Raw genomic sequence first — 21900 nt, 5'->3', positions numbered from 1 at the left:
TGCCAAGAAAGAAGGAAAATTAATAAATGCTACAGGGGTTTGGATGAACTGAAGGGTTCGTGGAAGAGGCAGGATGTGAGATGAGCAGTGGGAGGTCAGGACATCAGGGGGCAGGGCTGGGGCATCCCAGGCAGAGGGAACAGGCAAGAATTCACATGCCAATGTTTCCAGAAAGCGGGCAGTGAGATCCAAGATGGCAGGCTGAGAGCCAGCAAAGGGAAACAAGGATATATTGACATTTTTTTTGCTCGCCATGAATGGTGCTCAAAGTCTCAAAACAGGGTCACAAAAGTGGGCAAGTTCTTTTGGTTTATTTGTAAAAATCCTTTCCCAAGTGATTTATTTCAAATAAAAATCTAATTGGCTATCCCACTCTAATCCATTGCTTCAGTTACTATCCAAAGTAGTATTTAAGGGAAATCCATTTAAATATTCATCGCTACCCACATAGAGCATGGTACATCATTCACAAGACAGTTGTTTAAATACAGAATGCCCCGCAGGTAACAAATGATGTATACAGGACTGTGCAAGACCCTCCAGAGAAGCTCCCACCAATCATAAAAGAAAACACATAATGAAAACTGTCTTCACGGAGAAGAAATATTCTGTGGATGACAAAGACTGCAAGGATGTTAAGAGTTTGTGGTGCAGGAATACAGGGACTACCCCATATCACACAGGGCTAGGAGAAACAAATGGTGGGTTAGGAGGTGGAAAAGGGCGAAGTCGTTTAAGTGAATAATTCCTTTTTGTTGGGACATAATTACAAGCTGCTACAGGAAAGTGTTAGCAGCAATCCTAGGAGACATTAATTTCAGAGACCCTACAGGTAGCAGCTTTAGATCTTATGCATCCCCAAATCACACCTGAAAGATGCAATAGCTCTTCAGAAGTAACAGCAAGAGGGACAAGGGACAGGACTTCAGAATCCCCAGGGTGGGGGGCATGGTGGAACAGCCACATGATTTTGATAATTTTGTCTTCTGTCATTTCAGTCTCTCCCTCTCTCTAACTCGGACTATCAAGTTGGTATTTGGGACCGCCCCACTGCTTGAGGTATTCTGGGAGAACAGGAGAGACTTAAACCTAGCTAGGGAAGCAGGAAAGCACTCCAGAGTGCCCCATGTAGGTTTAAAGGACATAGGCATTAGAGAGGAGGTTCGTGTCTGTTGTATGAATGAGAAAATAAGTTTGTTTTTCAACAAGTCTGCTGTCTTTCTGAGTATATCTATATCTGGAAAGTTCTCCAGTGCTGTCTTCTCCATGTTCAAGGCGGATGCCTAGAATATTGTCCATGTTCTTAGACTATGGAGACAGTAGTGAGGCTGCTGCCCTCTCAGGATGTGGGGACCTCAGGGAGTGATCAGCTCAGTCACTCAGCAGTTTTGCAAGTGAGGCTTTTCATTACTCCCTCATGGGAAATAGCTTAACTTTCTAATGGGTTTACAGAATCTTCTAGTCACGTTTTGCGGGTGGGTTTTCCTCCTTGCGTCACAGAGAGGGTATTCAGAAGAAAGGACAGTGTGGGAAACATTTACTCAGATACACAGCTTGGGAAGGGGATCATTATTCATGGAGTCTCCTGGTACAAGGACCCCAGCAAATGCCTTCTAAACATCATTTCCTCCTCCAGTTACATTTCAAAAAAAGCTGCAGGAGTTTGATATTTTCTTAGTTTCCTTTTCCTGACTCCCTCTGTACAGGATGATGTAGTTGTTTACTTTAAGGCTCAGAAGTCAGCCAGCATTGTATGAAAAGCTTTCCCACAAAAAAACTCATAGGACGACAAACCCCTTTCCCTGATGTTTAAGCAATTAGCGATACATGAACAGGCTTGCTTGCGCTCTTGGTCTAGGACCTACTCCTTCTTCCTGTTCCAGGAGCCACTCACCCTGGGGTTGAGGGATACAGGGAGGCCTTTTCATTTCACAAGGGGTGGTGTTAGTGGGGGCAATGAACAAACAAGATCTTCATTGGCCCCACTTCCAAGCCACTTTTGTGGCTCCCCCTGCTGTTTACCGCTGTGTGACATGAAATCCCAACCTCAATGTGCTTATCCATAAAATGGGGGAGTAAAAAAATTGTCAGAGGTCTGGAAAAGATGAAACCACACTGTAAAGTTAACATATTATCTGAGACAGCACTGTGGAATGATGAACACTAGGACAATGGAACAGAAACTGCCCTGGTCCAAATCCCAATTCTACCACTTCTCAGCTATGTGATGTTGGAGAAGTCAGTCTACCTCCCTGTGTCTCAGGATATCCACCTCTCAGGGCTATTGCAAAGATTAAGTTAATCAGCATACGTAAAGAGCTTTAAAAAATGACAGGTATATAGTAACCGCTATAAGAACATTAGCTAAGTTCATAATAACAAAGACGTGGAATCAACCTAAATGCCCATCAATGATAGACTGGATAAAGAAAATGTGGTACACACATACCATGGAATACTATGCAGCCATAAAAAAGAACAAGATCATGTCCTTTGCAGGGACATGGATGGAGCTGGAGGCCATTATCCTTAGCAACCTAACACAGGAACAGAAAACCAAATACCACATGTTCTCACTTGTAAGTGGAAGCTCAATGATGAGCACACATGGACACATAGAGGGGAACAACACGCACTGGGGCCTATTGGAATGGGGAGGAGGGAGAGGATCAGCAAAAATAACTAATGAGTACCAAGCTTAATACCTGGGTGATGAAATAATCTGTACAACAAGCCCCCATGACACAAGTTTACCAATGTCACAAACCTGCACATATACCCCGAACTTAAAAGTTTTTAAAAAGAACATCAGCTATTATCATTCTCGGCTTATAGTAACACTCTATAAATGTTAGCTACATTTACGTATGTGACGGCAGCAAGGAAAGCTGTTATTTTCAACCAGTGGTGGCAGTTGGGGAGCGCAGCACAGCGAAGGCCATGTCCCCCACAGAATATGCCAGAATCCAGAAAGAACACATACATCTACAGTTTAAAAGGTTTAATGTATAACATCACTTTACAGGTGAAGATGGAAAGACAACTATGGTTTTCATAACACAAACTGCCAAATGAAATGTTTGACATCTTAGTTATAAAACATGGTTTAAAAATGTGTTGCAAGACACCAAAGTTGTGGCAGTGAGGAAGGTTTACTCCCTTACTCAGAGCTGCTTGCTGAAAGAGTGAGGCTGGGCTAGGTTACTCTTTAAGAATCCCGACCTTCGGTCAGACACGGTGGCTCATGCCTGGAATTGCAGCACTTTGGGAGGCCAAGGTGGGCGGATCACTTGAGGTCAAGAGTTTGAGACCAGCCTGGTCAACATGGTAAAACTCCGTCTCTACTACAAACATAAAAATTAGCCTGGTGCAGTGGCAGGAGCCTGTAATCCCAGCTACTTGGGAGGCTGAGGCAGGAGAATCACTTGAATCCAGGAAGTGGAGGTTGCAGTGAGCCAAGATTGTGCCACTGCACTCCAGCCTGGGTGACAGAGCGAGACTCTATCTCAAAAAAAAAAAAAAAAAAAAAGAATCCCAACCTTCAAGAGGGAGGCCCCAGGGTAGGTGGAGGGTAGGCCAGCAGTTCTGTGGATTACCCCTTGGTCTTCAGCCCCACTGTGGCCTTGGTCTTGTAAAGAGAATGGGGACTACACTTCATTCTTCCAGCTAAATAGGCCATGTCACCAGTCACCACACATCCTGTCCTAGAGACAGACCACACTGCCAAAACAACAGGAAAATTGAAACTTTAGCGGCAAAAGAGTGATATAAAGAGATAGTGTGCAAGCTCGGTTTTTACTAAAGTTAGAATTTTTGGAGGGCATGTTGTCATTTAAAATGCTGGTGTCTATGATAGTTTGGATGCTTTCATGTTCTCGTTCCCCTTCCCTGCTTTATTGTAAAATACACCTACAAATGAGTAGGTAAAATATGCATATGCAGTTTAAAGATCAAATGAGACACACGTTTAGCTGTGACCCACCTTGACAGACAGAACATGGTTGCTGGCCTTTGAAGCCCCTTTAACCCCCTTTAATTGCAACCCTTCTCCCTATCTTCATTCAGTCCCCATTTGGACTTCCCTGGTTATCATTATCTTGTTTTTCTTTTCTTTTCTTTCTTTCTTTCTTTTTTTTTTTTTTTTTTGAGATAGGGTCTCACTCTGATGCCCAGGATGAAGTACAAGTGGTATGATCATGGCTCACTGCAGCCTCAACCTCCTGGTCTCAAGTAACCCTCCTACCTCAGCCTCCCGAATAGCTGGGACTGCAGGCATGTGCCACCATCCCTAGCCCATTTTTAAATTTATTTTTGAGACAGGGTCTTGCTCTGTTGCTCAGGCTGGAGTGCAGTGGCATGATTATGGCTCACTGCAGGCCTGACTTCCTGGGCTCAAGCGATCCTCCCACCTTAGCCTCCAGAGTAGCTAGGACAACAGGCACACATCACCATGGCAGGTTAATTTTTAAAAATTTTTTGTAGAGACTATGTTCCCAGGGGTCAAGCAATCCTCCTGCCTCGGCCTCCCAATGCGTTGGGACTACAGACATGAACCACCACTCCCGGCCCCTTGTTTTTCTTTACGGTTTCATCATCCATGTGTTTCCTTCTAAATAATATATTGTTTAGTCTCGCCTGTTTGGGGGTTTCATATAAACGGAAACATGCTACATATGTATTTCTTGGACTTGCTTCTTTCACTCTATAGTCAGCTGTGTATCTTTAAAAATTACCAGCTCTTATGCCTCAGATCTCTGTTTTTAAGGGGTCTCATTTTCTCTCTTAAAAATCCCCTTCAAAGACATCCCTCAAACATCCCAAAAACATTCCTAAAATGTCATGACACAGCAAATCAACCAATTCATTCTGTTCTCTTGGATACAAGTTGTCAGCCACATTTAGGTAAGCTGTGGCCAGTTCCTCACCTTTTCAACCCAAATATTTCCTCACATCAGAGTGACACCTTTGGTAGAGTTAAAGATCAAAGAAACGCATTCAAACCTTCCACATGATACCATCTTCCAAAAAGGTAACATTTCCACCACTACATTTTTAATGTTTCTGCATAGTCTTCTATGCTTCTTTCTGATTTTGTCTAACTGCCCATACTCCCGATTCTTATCTTCCCCTATCCATGAAGTCTAAATGTCCCATTCTAGAGAACTGAGATTTTAGCTCTTACATCTTTACTTTAATCTTTGAACCATCCACATAGCTTTTATACCCTCTAACTTTGTATACTCTCCCCATGAATGCCTATGTGCTTAGACTCCCATAATCCTGCAGACTGTTAGTACCATTTCCCACCAAGGAGAAAGGGACATTTGAATATCTGCATTTCATGCTAAACAGTGTCTTCAAGATCTGAAAATTAACAGCTAACTCAAAGAGCTAAACAGAATCCATCCTTCCTGGGATATGGATGCACAAGAGTCACATCTATTGATCATTTTCAGCTTTCGGAAGGCCCCAGTTTGCTTCTGCCTGTGGCATCTACCAGGTACTGACTTCCAGTGTTTGTCTAGTACCCAGGACACAGGCTTACTCTGGTTCCCATAGCGATGGGTCAGTTTGTCCCCCCAGAGATTAATGTGGTTTAAAGCAGCAGAGATCAACACTGGCCAGGAAGCTAAATGGATCCGAACTACACAAACATCCAGGTCTGCCTTGGACAAGGCTTGTTCCTTTTCACACAATAACAACCCTACAAAGCCAATTGCCTTGAATCAGATGGGACCTCGCTACTGTGCTCCTGTGGGGTAGGTGGAACCCAGGGTTCTTATTCCTGTGACAAAGTCCCTTATGAGACAGCGAGAGAGTGACAGAGGGAGAGAGTGAGAACAAGTAAGATAGAGGGAGCACATGAGCGTGTATGTGACTCGGAAGGGGCACTTCAATGCTTGTGCCTCAGTTTCCTCCAATTTGTAGTAGTATACCTACTAGTCAGCCCACTCATCTCTTCCTCTGATTTTCATTCTCTGGTTCACCTATTAGCCTAACCTCCCTAGGTAGACCAGCAGTTCTTTGAACAAGGATTGTGTCTTTTTCTATCCCTGGAATACCTGATATTAAGTTGAAGACATACTGTACCAGGTATTTAAAAAAAAAAAAAATACTGGTTGTCTAGTGTATACCGGAGCAGAGCACTTCATCCCTGGCTGGAGGTGTGTGTTTCAGATGTCTTACCTTCCCTGGTACTGCTCCTGCACAACTGTTTTTTTAACACTTTGGGGTTCAGTTACTCTGCCTAGCACCACTATACCTCAGCCACCCCACTTGGAAATCCACTCTTTCTTGCCAACCCAGGGAGTTCTCCTGTGAATTCTTTTTGTAAACATTTTACAATAGGAGTTAGCTTTTGTAAGGTCAACAATCGCACCTACATTTGTTTTTTTATAGTCAGATTTTCGAACTTTCTTTCAGTGGAGCCTACTTATACTTTGTGAAGTGTGTTTAATCTCTGAGTTATGTACGTCAAAAGCTACTTCCTTAATCTTTAAGAAGCTCTCCAAGGGAATAAAACTGGGCAAATTGGACGGTAGAAGTATTGCACCATTCATGGCAACGTGTTTCATTTGGTTGTGTTGGTATGTTTTTACTGTTAACATTGGTGAATCGAGAAAGTTTTCATAAACTGGGACTTGATAAAGCCAGTTGGATTCAAGCTTTTACCCGGAAAAGAAAAAAAATACCAAAAACACATGGGGAGAGGTTGGATAAATGGTGAAAGAAACACTGAGAACAAAAGTCATTTTCCCCACTCACTCTCATCCTTGGACACTTTACTGGACCTTCCACCCTCTTTAGAGGACCAAGGAAAGCCACAAACTTCCCAAGCCCAAATCTGTTAGCGCCAGCAGGCTCAGCTCTAAGAGCCAGAGCCATGTAATAAGCTTAGCTTCCTAGCAACCTGCACACAAGTGTTCCCAATAAAATGGATTACATACTGCTGATGAATCCCAAGTGAATATCATACTGACCCAACAAAGGAGTTAATTTGTACCTCCTGCCACACTAAGGAGGCAGACTGAGAGAATTCTTTTTGCCCGTGATCCTTCCTGGCATTCTCCCTGGAACGTCACGGTAAAAACAAAACGCTCCAATGAGGTCAAAAGTGGAGGCTTCAACTTCCTATTGCTTCTGCAAAAAAAAAAAAAAAGTCCTCATAACAGGAAGCAGAGGGTCTGTTTTTCCATCAATTGCTTTCCCAGTGCAACTCAGATTGCCTAGAATATCACCCCTAAAGAATTACTTGAGGATGCCCTGGGCAACTCACGTAAGGAGTTCAGTCACCCCACTATAAATCAACCAATTGCCATTTTATTTACACCTTGGGCTCTTGGTTTATCCATCCTCAGGAGCCTAATCTCCCCTGGGCATTCCGACAAAATGAGGTTTCTATAATAGAAGCTAGCTAACCAGGTTTGAATTCAGGCTGCTGCTTCCAGCTGTATGACTCCTCTTTGGAAGAACAGTCCTACCTCATAGGGTTGATGTGACGATTAAATTAATACGTGTAAAATGCTCAAAGTTGAACCTGGCATGTAATGAACACTATGAAAGTTCCTGCCATTTTTGTTATTGAGCCAAGGATGACCCTGAAATTGAAGGTGGTGACTGGCCCACCCAGATGGCCCCTCTCTCCTTTCAGGCTACACCAGCAACCTCTAAAGACAAACCATAGGCAGTGGGGGGCGCAGTTCTGTCCAAGTTATTCTTCATTGGAACCGGGAACCTCCTCTTCCCACATTTAGGAGCCAGCCCCAATTTGTGACCTCCTCCTCAGTGACAGGAAGGAGACAAAGGGCCCAGTAGGAATTCACTGGAATCTTGTGGCTAGCCCTAGTTCAAGCTATGGGTCAAGCAGTCAGAAGGAAGGGCTCTCGAACTCCTGAGGACACACAGCCAAAGATGTGATCCTCACATTAACCAGCTATAGTTCTAAACTCAAAAACAGGTTATATAATTAAGAAACAGAAGTGCTACCACAAAGCATTCATCTTCTAGCTGGCATAAACTTCTGGGAAAAGGGGTGGCTCTCAGTCATTTCTTGCTTGATGCCCTCCTGAACAGGCACTTGTGAGATGACTAAACAGGTTACAGGGTTGGCCCATCGCTGTTGTTACAGGCAATGTGGGCCCAGATTAGGGGATAGGTAAGACATATTTTCTCTTTATGAAACAAGTGTGCCAGGGGTCAAATCTACCAACAATGGTAGACTCAGTTAGTCTCAATTCTGTTTTACGAACAGTTGGTCAACTGGCCAGAACAGACCATCACTCTAGGCAAAGAGAAACACGACAAAGCTCTCAGGTCGGCTTGGGATCTATCTATATAGATGATATTGAAACTGTTAACTGGATAAGACAGAAGCTAGAATTTATTGAACCTGCTGTGTGCTAGAAACTATGCTGTACTTTAAAGAGACAACTATAAAACCTCCTGGTAAATTTTCTGATGTAGGAGCATTAGTCATTGAAAGTGTGTTTGAGTTTGGAACCCTGATGTAAAATGACAGCCTTGTGAACATAGAGGCCTTGATCAAGGTAGAAGCATTTGCTGAATTGAGCTTTGAAAAGTTCGGGTTATATAGTTAAAGCCCATTGCTTCAATGGAGTTGTCTCAATAGACTAGGTAGAAGCTCCCTACGAAAGGCCCCATGTAACTTTCCCTGTAGAAAACACCACTAGACCACTAAACAGAAGGACTGCTCACTGGTTTTATCATTGTCCTTATCTTACTCATGCATTAGCAACAGGTAAACCTGTAGTGATACCATGCGTATTTCCCAACGAACTGCATTGTCACAGGTCTTTAGAATCAGATTCTGGAGGGATCGTATAGATCATGTAGTCGGAACTCCCTTCTCTGTGTCCTCCCCACATCTTTTATTATGAATGAGAAAAGTCAGGGCCCAGATCACTGTCTCAGAGCAAGCATCAGTGGCAGAAGTCACAGCTAGACCTGCAGTTTCCTGACTTGTAGTACCTTCTTTACTGCATCCTGTGTTCTCCACACGTCAACAGGGTATACATGAACACAAACAGCTGAATAGATTGCACCTACCACCCAGCAAAGTCTTCAAAACCAGAACATTGGGAATCATCTCGGTTGTCTGAAGTATTTGAGACCACTAGGACAAAAAGTTCGGGTTATACGAGGAAGACCCACTGCTTCAATGGAGTCATCTCAATAGACTAGGTAGAAGCTCCCTATGAAAGGCCCCAGGTGACTTTCCCTGTAGAAAACACCATCAGACCACTATCAAAATTCAACACGAATCTAAACATGGACACACACACACACACACACACACACACACACACACGAGAAAAAAGGTAAATCCTGAAATCCAATAGATGGTGGGCGTTGGGGAGAGGTGAGAGAATCTGACGTCAGCCACGAGGAAACTGGTTTTGTTTGGTGACCGAGTTAGATAACTTAGACCTCTAGTTTTAGATTTCAAGACGAAACTTTTTACTTAAATTGGATTATGATGTGCCAATTGAACTGTGACCAAATGACACCTTAGAAATGTGTAGATCACCTGCTGAAATTAGCAGCAACTTAAGTTCTTGTTTCTAATCAGTCAGGGGCTACACAACTGACAGTTTTTAAGCGCTAAATGGAGGGCTATGTTTTCTTCACACGCTGGAGGCCTTTGCAGATGCAGAGGGGAAAGCAAATGGCCATGTTAGTGCTTCCTGCAGAAGATCTTCCCCACTGCCTCTGGACTCCGGGGCTATTAAAACAGCCTGCTCACAAGTATCTCTGCTTTTTATTTTTCCCTTTAATGCAGTCTACGCAGAGCTGTCAGACTGTGCTTCTGAGTCATCGTTTCCCATAATATCTTCAAGGAATCCCCCTTTACTTCCAGAATAAGTGCAAACTCCTTGCCTAGCATAGGAAGAACTCTGCAACTTGGCCAGAACCTCCTCACGAGGTTGTCTTCCTCACGGCTTCCCAGCGTGAGCCTGCGACATCAGCAGGACTCATCATTACACTCCCTAAATCAGAGGTCTGTTCCTGCAAATGCCTCCTGCCCCCAAACTCACTGTGCCCTGCTCCCCAACGCCCCAACATCCACCCTGTTCCACACTGGCCCTTCTCACCCTCAGGAGGCAAAGGTGGGGACTGTTGGTCTGAATCCCAGCTTTATCACTTAACTCCGTGTGATCCTGACCAAATGGTTAAGCCTCCCTAAGTCTGTTTCCTTACCTGCCCAAAGAACTGGCAAAAATGAGAGTGCTTTATTTTCCTTCAGAAACTGTTGACCTGATCTTTTTTTGTAAATTGTTTTTTAATTCCTACATGCCATGGGACTTGGGTAAGATTTGTGAAATCAGCTTTTAAACAACTTGGATAGGCTTGCCACATAATAGGTGCTCAAGAAATATGTCTCTCCTTCCTCTTTATCACATATACGCTGCCTTATTCTAAGTTACTGTTTGCTGTGCCTTGTCACATCTCTCCTTCCCAGTCCCTGTTATCTCCCAACTGTGCCTCAAAAGATTCTGACACAAATTCTCCTGATCAATGAAGCAGTGTCACATCCCAGTTACATTCTATCACAGGCCTCTACACCTGTCAGCAGTGAGTCAAAGGTTTAAACACACACTTTTACATATCAGCAGGCACTTCTGTGAGTGATCTAAACAATGAAATATATTACTCAGACAGAATACCAGAATCTTGAAACCGCTTCCAAAATTCCATTTCTGCCCAAATCTCAGGAATGTGTCCATTTTAATAATGAAAGGACATTTGTCATGGAGACCTTCAGGAAATGACACCTGTATACATTAGATTATAATATGGGTAGGTTAAAAAAAAAAATCAAGACTCACTCCAGCTCACAGTTGAAGTTGTAGTGGTTTTAAACTGTTTCAAAGTGAAATCCTTTCGTCAAACGTTATCTTCCTTGGAATGCTAACATGTGAAACAGTCGGCGTGGAGCTGTGCAGCTGGGTGGAATAGGTGGCACATGTAGGTCTTCCCCTAACAGTGCATACAGGGTGTGTGTGCCCAGCTGCCACCCACCACACACTGAAGCAACAGAGGCACCTCCACAAAATGTAATTTGAAAACCAACAGCTTGGCCGGGCACAGTGGCTCACACTTGTAATCCTGGCACTTTGGAAGGCCGAGGCAGGCAGATCACTTGAGGTCAGGAGTTTGAGACCAGCCTGGCCAACATGGTGAAACCCCGTTTCTACTAAAACCACAAAAATTGGCTGGGCCTGGTGGTGCGTGCCTGTAATCCCAGCTATTGGGGAAGCTGAGGCAGGAGAATCGCTTGAGCCTGGGAGGCAGAAGTTGCAGTGGGCCGAGATTGCACCATTGCACTCCAGCCTGGTGACAGAGCAAGACTCTGTCTCAAAAAAAAAAAAAAAAAAAAAAAAAAAAAAAAAAAAAAAAAGAAAGAAAAAGAAAACCAACAGCTTTAGAAAAATAAGCAAATAGTTTAGGAGAATGGGTAAATATATTCCTTAGTGGTTTAAAAAAAAAAAAAAGCCTACTAGCCGAACAGTATGCAGTAAGTCCTCACAATGTCATTGATAAGTTCTTGGAAACTGCGACATCAATGAAAAGACATGTAAAGAAACCAGTTTTACCACAGGTTAATTAGTATAAAGAAGAGTTAAGTTCCTAAGGCATATTTCTGGCTACAAAAACACCAAACTTCTAAGAAAAATTATTTAGAACACTTTGAATAGTAAAACTAAAATAACACTTCTAATATTAAACACTGAAATAACTGTGAGCTGTACATACGTTTAAGAAAGATGAAGAAAAACGAGTGAGAGCATCATTTACCCACTAGTTGCAGTTCAGGGTTATGGGTGGGTGGAACCTCTCCTGGTAGCTGAGGGTGCCAGCTGGGAACCACCCTGGACAGGACCCCATCCCATGGCAGGGCACACTCACACACACCTGAACTCAGATGCGGACCATTTAGACACACCAATTCTCCTGATATGCATAGCTTTGGGATTTGGGAAGAAACTGAAGTCCCTGAAGAAAACTCATACAGGCATGGGGAGAAAGTACAAACTCCACATAGTCAGTGGCCCTAGCCAGGAATTGATATCTTTCTCATTAACGTTATAAACAAATGACATTGAAAAAAATCAGGTTACTCAAAGACCTGCTGTATACACACATATTTAATGTTAAAGATGTTTAAGTCTTCGTTTGTATTCTATCAATGCCAAATAGATTATTTACAAGTTGTACTCAAGTTGATGTTACAGAAAGAGAGAAATGTAAGTAGAAGGAGGCAGTTCTGCTGCAGAGAAGGCAGCACCATCACTGGCCAGCACTGGGCAGAACATGCGGTCCACTCACTGCTAACACCAGCTGGCAGGAAGCCAGGCACTTACCAGCCACCTGCAACCCCCAATGCAGAATGTCTATAAGAGGCCTCAGATACTGCAGAATCCTAGAAATCCCTTGGCTGAAGAATATTTAGTGACAAGGAAAACAGCTATATTACTAAGCGAAACCATTTACATAGAGCATGATACTGATGTTATAAATATATATGTATGAACAGACATGTACTTTTCTAAAACTGGAATTCTATACCTCAAAATGTTAGTAGTAGTCATGTGAATTGTTCTTATTGTCTTCTTTGTCCTCTTGTGACTTTTGCAAATTGTCTACAATTAATAAATAATCTTTGTGATTAAAAAACAATTTACAAAAAAAAATCAGGTCAACAGTTTCTGAAGGAAAATAAAGCACTGAGTTCTGGGCACTGGATAGAGGCCAGAAGGGCTTTTTTAGATATATTTTTTTGAGACGGAGTTTCACTCGGTGGCCCAGGCTGGAGGGCAGTGGCGGGATCTTGGCTCACTGTAACTTCAGTAGAGGCCAGGAGTTTCATGCTCCCATGAGGCTTCAAGTTCATGAGGCCGGGACTCCTACCTACCTTTCCCCATGCCTGTGTTCCTCAGCAGGCAGCATGACGCCCCGTGATGCCCCATGGCACGGCACACAGCAGGTGTTCCAGTAAGCAATGGCTAAACAGACAGTGTGAAGGTCTCATTCTACTCCAGCCCATTTTGGATCCTTCCTGTACCCACACCCCCTTTTTCCTCCTTTCTCTCTTATACTTTCAGAAAACAGAAACATTTCCAGAAACAGGCCCTGATCGACCCTGCTCCTCTTGCCAGCTTAAGGGACATTAATATTTTTTAATCCCAGTGTCATTGAGTTCATGTAAAATAGAGCTGACACCCCTTCAGACCCCTTTTCAAGTGTGTGACAGGAATTGGGGAAGAGGGGATTTGGAGGTGAGGATATTTGAAGTGGAGAATTTGGACAGGAGGACAGAGATGGACACAGAAATACACAGTGAACAACAAAGGTTGTTGGAAAACCTTGATTCCAATCTGGGTTGTGCTGCAAAGAAATTATAAGACTTGACTGGACCCTGGTTTTCTTATCTGTAAAAATGAGTGACCACAAATCACTAGGGAAATGCAGATTAAAACTATAATGAGATACTACCTCACACCCATCAGAATGGCTACTATCAAATAAAGAAAGTAACAAGTGTTGAGCAAAGTAATAGAGAAATCAGATCAGAACCCTGGTGCACTGTTGATGGGAATGTAAAGTAGTTCAGTCATTATGGAAAATAGTATAGAGGTTCCTCAAAAAATTAAAAAGAGAATTACTATATAATCCAGGAATCCCACTTCTAGGTATATAGCTAAAAGAACTGAAAGTAAGACCTCAAAAGAAATATTCAGACAACCATGTTCACAGCAGCATTATTCACAGTAGCCAAAACATGGAAGTCAAAATGTCCATCCACAGATGATAAGTGAAATGTGGTAGTATACATACGATGGAATAGTATTTGGCCTTTAAAAGGAAGGAAATTATGACATATGTTACATCATGGATGAACCTTGAGGACATTCTGCTAAATGAAATATACCAGTCACAGAAACACATTACTGTATGATTCCACTTATAAGAGATACTTAGAGTAGTCAAGATTATGGAGACCGACAGAGTGGTTGTTGCCAAGGGCTGTGGGGAGAGGGAATAGGAAGGTACTGTTTAATGGGCATTGAGTTTCAGGGTTGTAAGGTGAAAAGAGGCATGGAGATGGAGAGGAGTGATGGATGGACAACATTATGAATGTATTTAATACCACTGAACTGTACACTTAAAAATGGTTAAGATGGCACATTTTATATAATGCGTATTTTACCACAATAACAAATTCTGAAAAAAAAAATGGGGAGTGAATAACCATAGAGTATGGTAGATTAACTCACAGAGACATCATGAAGCAGATATAAAATGGCTGATCTAAGTCAGGGCATTTTTTTTTCTTTCTTTTTTATTTTTGAGACAGAGTCTAGCTCTATCGCCCAGGCTGGAGTGCAGTGGTGCGATCTCGGCTCACCGCAACCTCTGCCTCCCGGGTTCAAGCGATTCTCCTACCTCACCCTCCCGAGTAGCTGGGATTACAGGTGCCTGCCACCATGTCTGGGTAATTTTTGTATTTTTAGTAAAGATGGGGTATCATCATATTGGTCAGGCTGGTCTCGAATTCCTGACCTCAAGTGCTCCACCCACCTCAGCCTCCCAAAGTGCTGGGGTTACAGGCATGAGCCACTGCACCTTGCCAGTCAGGGCATTTTTAAAAGCAAAGGTGCTATTCAAAGGTAAGGTTTCCTTATATGCAAAGAGGTTACATGAAGCTGCAGCATTTAGATTAAGAGCCAACACATCCTTCTCTGCCTCTGGGACACACAGCATTAACAAACTCCACAACTTTTCCTTTATCACACCGAATGAATCCTGTTATGCTTCAAGACCTGGGTGAAGTTGTCTTGCTCCATGAAGCCTTGCTTGATGGTGGAAACCAGTGACGGTCTTTCTCTGACTGGCCAGAGAACTGCCAGCCCATCTACGCAGACACATGCCACCACACACATACACCCCTGCGTTCCTTCACAAGACAGTAGAGCTTACCCCTCAACTAGTTTGACCAAAGGCCCTGCCATAAAAGTCTTGTCACACCTTGCAGTGATTTGCACACCATAGGTCCTCACTAAAGATGTGTTAATTGGCTGATCAGAATAAATGGCATTGCTGTCCAGCCCACTATCAGGCAAAGATGGTCTTCAGAAGTAAAGAGATGAAGTTCCCTAGAGTCCAATTCTATTAATAACTGATTCTACCAACACTAAGCCTGTAACCTCTACCACGGATCTCATTTCGCTAAACTCCATTGCAAATTACTGAGGCTATCTCTGCTTGAAATCTGTTATTGGCGAGCATATTGATTCCCAGGTGGCTGCCTGACCCACAAACCAACTGATTGTGTTGAGCATCTCGATCTCTTCTGGAAAAGCACTCACCAAACCTGCTCACACACTCTCCAACTCCTTCAGAGTCGTAGTGGTGTTGCCTCAGGCAGACACTGTGGTCTAGCAGGAAAGAGACCCATCCTCAATGGCTCTGTCAGCTCATTTAGATTTAATCTGACATAGCCATCTCTTTAGAAGGAAATCTACCAATGGCCTAATTTTTACTTTGTTTTCTTTTTTTTTTTTTGGTTTAGTGTTTCTGTTCTTTAGAGTTGAGTTCCTTGAAATGACACTTTCGCTCCTAAGTTGTTAATGCTCCTTTTCTCACTTCTCCCAGTGCTCACACAGATGATTCAAACGCAAATCACACAGATGATCTGAAGAATGTCTCCTGCTGCTTTTCCAGGATTTTTCCATGCTGCATTTTCCCTAGGGCAGCGAGGGAGATTGGCTGAGGGAGATTCTCTAGTTCACCCTTTGTTTCCTTCGCAGCAAAGCCCTCCAGAATTTGGCTTCCCAGGCCTGGCAGGAAATGCCAAAGGGTGGGGGATGGGTAGAATTGTGTAGAGATGAAATTTTTAAAGAGGAAAAATCATGAAATTATTCAAGACAGGTTTTATGGGATCCTGTTGGAGAGAACAGTTTCAACAATGGGGGTCATAAATACAAACGCACAGACTCTAAAAATCTGGGAATTTCATTTCCTGTAACTTCAAAAAAAAAAAAAAAAAAAAAGCAAAAACAAAACTACCTCTCAGTGATTCTCCTATCCCTTGTAGTCAATGCCTGAATGGGAACCTGGGAACTGGGAGAGGCAATTCCAAGAGTCACTTCCCGGCCTAAACCCTGACCAAGTCCCTTAGTTTTAGAGCCTAGCAGTCCAATAAGGAGGGCTCACAGCATTACCTCCCCGTCTCTACCGACCGGCATCTGATCTTGTAGATGCAGGAATCTGTCTCCTTATTTTCCAAATACCCTCCCCTTCTCTTCTTCCTTCTTTGCTCTGATTCAGCCATTATCATTTCCTTGGAAGAAGTAGGAGATAGAATTAGTTGGGAGTTCAAGAATTGAAAAAATAATACAAATGAGGTTTGGAAATAATTTCTAGGTTTCAGCAGCCATGTCTTTGCCCCTACCCTCTTGCAAATGCTACCCATGCTTCCAGGTCCAGGGTAGGTTCTACCTCCATCAGGAAGCCTTCCTGACTGACTCCTTGTATGTCTCTCTCTCCACTAGACAGTAATTGGCATGAGTTCAGAGTTGGTATTTTTTAGCTTTGTAGCCCTAGAATCTAACACAGTGTCTAGCACATAGATGCTTAACAATAAATACTTACCAATAAAGACTTGTAATTGAAACAATTACAGGCCATAATTTTTTTAAAGCAAGAAACAACTGTGGGTGTATAAGAAATTTTTTTTCTCATATGCAAGAAAATATTAATCACCACTGACAATGTCACCCACTTAAAAGTTATCTGGAATTTTTAAATATAACAATTTTGGTCTTTCGTTCACATCAACAGATACAGTTCTTTGTGGCTATGCCAATTTTGGTGAGCACCCTACCTTTATAAAATAAGAATTATTTCCAGGGTTTTTTAGTTGTAAGAGGGAGGACCTGGGAGAATGTGGCTACTTGATCTTAACTGGAATTGGAAGTCCTTTATTCCTCTTTCTGTACCTTATGTTTTGACAGTGAATTAAATCAAGTTTTGTAGAATTACCTACATGGTTCAGGTTACTCTTGCATTCCAAAGACACACTGGTTTGAATTTGACTGAAATTAAAACCATTGGCTTAATTTGTTGTTCTGTCTGCTTTTTCTTACTAGCCCTGGAGAGCTGGAGCCATTTTATTTGCTTTTGCCTTTCTAGATCCCAAGGAGAGGGATGGGGCACATGAGCCAAGGGTAGGCGGGTTCAGTACAGAAAAGCCCAAATCCCTATTTAGCAGTAAGTTGGCCCTTCAGTGGGCTGCACTGACCAGACCCAAACCTGACTATGTCATCATGACTGATGCCAAGGGGTTCGCACGACCATTGCCATTGGACACTCCCTCTTCAGCAGTAAGTTGGCCCTTCAGTGGGCTGCACTGACCAGACCTGAACCTGACTATGTCATCATGACTGATGTCAATGGGTTTGCATGACCATTGCCATTGGTTGCCATATTAGATATGGTATCACCACTTTACACACTTCTAAGTCTTTCCAGGCAACTTGTGTACAGTGTGCAGCCTGAAGCTATGTGTAATCTGTCAGAAGAAGTTCTCAAAGTAATGTTTCCAAAAGGACCATTTTTTTCCGATACATTGAAAAATAAAGGCTCACCTAAAAATAATTAAACTCGACTTAACATTATTGCTGTTCTGTGTATCATAATTAAACAAGCATGAAAGAAATCTTAATAGGATTGCAATCGGGTCTTTGTGTTCCTGAATGGTGTATTAGAGTCTTAGTGGAAACCAGGTTGAAGGTGGCTCAGAGGAACTGTCCTTTGTTTTCAGGAAAAGTGAAACTCAAGCAAGACTGAATTCTATGGCTACCAAACCCAGCTGCTATTCCCAAATCCTGTCCAAATCCTCTTCACCTTTCAAAGCCTGGCTTGATCGCACTTCTTCCACTAGATCCTAGGGAAGACCCCATCCTCTGAGCCTTCTTGGTTTGAATACTCCCATCTAGAACATAACTATTCAACGCTGTTTGCTACTCCCTCTTAGCTTGTGGAAGTTAGAATAACCTCCCACTCTGTTATCACTGAATGCTTCCACTTGAGAACTATCTTCCTTTATGTTAATAACCCCCAGCAACTACCTCAGCGTCAGGTCTCTTTAAAACCATGACAAACTATTGGTTTGTCATAGGGAAAGTCACATTTTAAAAAAGTTAAGTTGAAAGTTTATAAGCTGATTCTTCATCAGGTTCCTTTCATAAGTAAGTTAAGATCCTTCCATGAGGTTAAAATATGATTCACTTTAGAAAAATTCAGTGAATATGCATCTGTTACATAAAGCAAAGTATTCTATGAAATTGAGCTGGCATGAGAGAGTTGGTGCAAAGCTGCTCCTGTGACTGTGGCTGCCTGACAGTGGCCCAAGAAAAGATAGTAAATATCTCAACTACAGCGGAAGCTCCTTCTCTGCCCATCCTCACCCTACAGCCATCCATGACAGCATCCATGTTAGTTTGATCATTGTTCTGCCATAAAAGAAATCCCTGGTGTCATTTAACACCACTTTGTGCTCCAAAAGCTGCCATGTGATGAGGAATCCTTAGCCTTGAAACTCTATAATGCACAAAGGAGAACACTGCTGACACTGAAGACATCCATTCCCACTCCCTCACTCATTCACCAAGCTGACCTTCATCTGTGGCTTCCCATGATACACCAGGTAGAGGGGCTCCATAGAGCCCTCACAACTAAACTGGACCCCTCCCAGCATGTTGGGCCTCTTGACAATGTGTGTAAAGAAAATGTGCCAGAGTGGCTCCCTGCCTAGAAAGCCACTTCAGACAGCGAGAGAAAGGGCTACCTGCTGGAGACAGGGGAAGTGGGAGGGTTCCTCTGACAGAAGGGACCCATGCTGGGTCGGGCACAAGAAAGCAGCAATGTGAATCAGAGCAAGGCCCCACTACCTTGGGAGTCCCAGAGACTAGATGAGATGCCAGGTCTGACTCTGCCAAGATGGAATGCCTATGAGCAAAATAGTTTTACTTCTCTGAAACCCAATTTTCTCACTGGTACCAAAAGGAAAGAAAAGAAAAAAAAAAAAAAAAAAAAGGAAAGGAAAAGAGAGAGAGAGAAAGAAAGATAAGGTGACTTTGAAAAAATCTTCCAAGTCTTTAATTCTGTTAGTGGGTACCTGTCAAGTGTGAGGCCCTGTGATAGGCACCATGGAAAATACAAAATATGACACATTTCTCATGAATCTAAAATTATGCTCTAGTGGAAAAAAGAAGAAAAGTTAACTCTATCACTGAGTCTCTATTATATAGGATTCTGTACACACATAAACCCATAAATATTAGGCATTACACAACACACATCAAAAATGAGAATAGCTAGTAATTCTTATACTTGTTCAGAAAAAGGGATAGATTCTTATTAAATAGGGGTCTCAGGTGAAAGTTTCATAGACAAAGAAATATATGTCCTTCTTAAGATAAGCAGAATGATTTCCAGATTTTCAGATGATATTTCTTATTCTCCTGAGAGATCAGAAGGATAGGAAACATTCCACTGGATCAGGGTTCCTCAGTATGGAATGGGCATTGTGTGTGTGTGTGTGTATGTGTATGTGTGTGTGTGGGTGCATGTGTATGTGTGTGTAAGACAGAGATGGGGACCCTGGAATCAAATAAGTTAGGAAAAGTAGATTAAACAAGGTAATTTTGTTTTCATTGCAGGTCTCCTCAAGGATGCTAATAAACAAATGTGTGTTGAGACTAAGAGAGGTTATGTCTGCAGTGACTCCAACTATGGGTCACAGAGTCCTTTGTTCTTACAGCTGCTCAAGTGATTGGGGTTCTGAGAAATCCTCTTTGGGAAACAGTGTACCAAAGATAATGTAAACTCCATGAGGTCAGAGACTAGTCTAGTTCACCACTGTATCTCCAGCACCTGGCATGGCATCAGATACACGGGAAGGATTTAATGAAATATAATTTTTAAAAAGTTTGCCAAATGACTCAATGAATAACTGTTGAATTTTAAGTGGAAAACCTGGCATTCACATTGACATGGAGATGAGAATACACCCAGAAGCAGGGTATCACCTCCCCATGATGTCACCCTCAGGGTCTGGGCTCCACATAAGCCATGACTAGGAGTTTCAGGTGATGTCTATCTTTGCCTTCTCAAAAAGCAAACTACTACAAACATCCATAATGATCCTAAAAGACTCCTCCCAACCCCTCAAAAAGGATAACAAAATTAGAGCTTCATGAAGAACATTGTCATTTCTTTACTAAAAACAGGTAACAAATCAGTTAATGATACTCAAGTCAGACTCTACCATGGAGTTATGGATGATCTTTGTTTCTTTACTGCCACCTTCTGGTTCCCAGACACCTATGTGGTAAATTAAGAATGCTGCCTTATATTTGTGTTTCACTATGAAATTTTAAGCATTTGTTCACATCCTTTACTTCAGATGACATTACACAGATTAGAAGAGATTAAGGTGGCCTTTACTCTTTTTCATATGACATGAAAATAACTTACAAGTTAAGTGAGTTGATCAGTGATAGAAAGTTAGGAGCAGAGCAAGGACTAACCGCACTTGGTTTTTCCAATGAGCAAACAGTGAGTTTAGCCATTTGGCTTTGTCCAGCTCTAGCTGCAAAGAATTCTACAGCTCTCTCATCCCTTCACAAGCACAACCTTGAATGGAAAATCCAGTGCCCTAAAAAAGAAGATGCTGTTCAAATATATCCTGATCTTTTCAAGGGTAAAACCCATCCCACTTTACAAAGTCTTTGAGAGAACAATGTAGAGGGTCTAAAATCGGTATTTTATCTGATAGTCAAGATGCCCCAACATGGCGGCCAGCCAGCTTCTTCCTAACATACCTTGGTCTGGAAGCAGCAGTAGAGTTGGGTAAGGTAAGGGTGTTTCCGTGCCAGAGCCAAAATCCTCTTCTCTGTCATTGTGCAGTCCACGTCATCATCCTGAAGGATGACGTCCTTCTTTAAGACCTTCACAGCATATACTTCATCTTTGCCCTTGAGTTCTGCCAACATGACCTGCAATCAATCAATTGCCTCCATCAATCTATGCATGCATGGAATAAAAAGAAGAAACATAAGCTAATACCAAATACTTTAAAAACTAATTATGTTTTTTCTTTGATTTTAAATATTATTTTTATTTATTTATTTATTTATTTTGAGACGGAGTCTTGCTGTGTCACCGGACTGGGTGCAGTGGCACGATCTCGGCTCACTGCAAGCTCTGCCTCCTGGGTTCACGACATTCTCCTGCCTCAGCCTCCCAAGTAGCTGGGACTACAGGTGCCTGCCACCACGCTCAGCTAATTTTTTTGTATTTTTAGTAGACGGGGTTTCACCGTGTTAGCCAGGATGGTCTCGACCTCCTGACCTTGTGATCCACTCACCTTGGCCTCCCAAAGTGCCGGGATTACAGGCATGTGTAATTTTAAATATTATAACAAGCCAGGTGTGGTGGCATGCACCCAAGATACTTGGGAGGCTGAGGTAGGAGGATAATTTGAGCCCAGGAGTTACAGATCAGCATGGGCAACACAGCAAGACCCCCTCTCAAGATGTATATGTAATGTTTAAGAAAACTTCCTATTCCACAGTTACTACAATTTTACCATTACTACATTCTAATAGTTACTACAATTTATTTATTTTTAATCTCTGGCACAGTGCCCAGGCATAGAAAAGAGAAGTTCAATGCACATCTGTTGAATGGTTATTCATATGTTTATATGTGTTTGTCATACTTACAATTACAGTACATCAAATATTTTTACAGTTACAGTAAAATATTGTAACAATTTTTTTTTTTTTTTTTTTTTTTTTGAGACGGAGTCTC

The 21900-nt window shown here is 42.4% G+C and overlaps 1 protein-coding gene across 1 annotated transcript in view; it reads right to left on the bottom strand.

The window, feature by feature from the left end:
* PRKCE (protein kinase C, epsilon) overlaps positions 1–21900 on the bottom strand; it is a 362682-nt gene that overhangs the window by 161332 nt on the left and 179450 nt on the right. The window contains exon 9 of the mRNA XM_011965747.1: positions 20910–21083. Coding sequence (XP_011821137.1) covers positions 20910–21083 — 174 coding nt within the window. The remainder of the gene's footprint in view (positions 1–20909; positions 21084–21900) is intronic.

This window comes from Mandrillus leucophaeus, unplaced genomic scaffold (assembly GCF_000951045.1).
Source record: "Mandrillus leucophaeus isolate KB7577 unplaced genomic scaffold, Mleu.le_1.0 Scaffold736, whole genome shotgun sequence".
Classification (NCBI taxonomy): Eukaryota; Metazoa; Chordata; class Mammalia; order Primates; family Cercopithecidae; genus Mandrillus; species Mandrillus leucophaeus.
The sequence above is the reverse complement of the archived record's forward strand: the minus strand, read 5'-3'. Positions and strand labels throughout refer to the sequence as shown.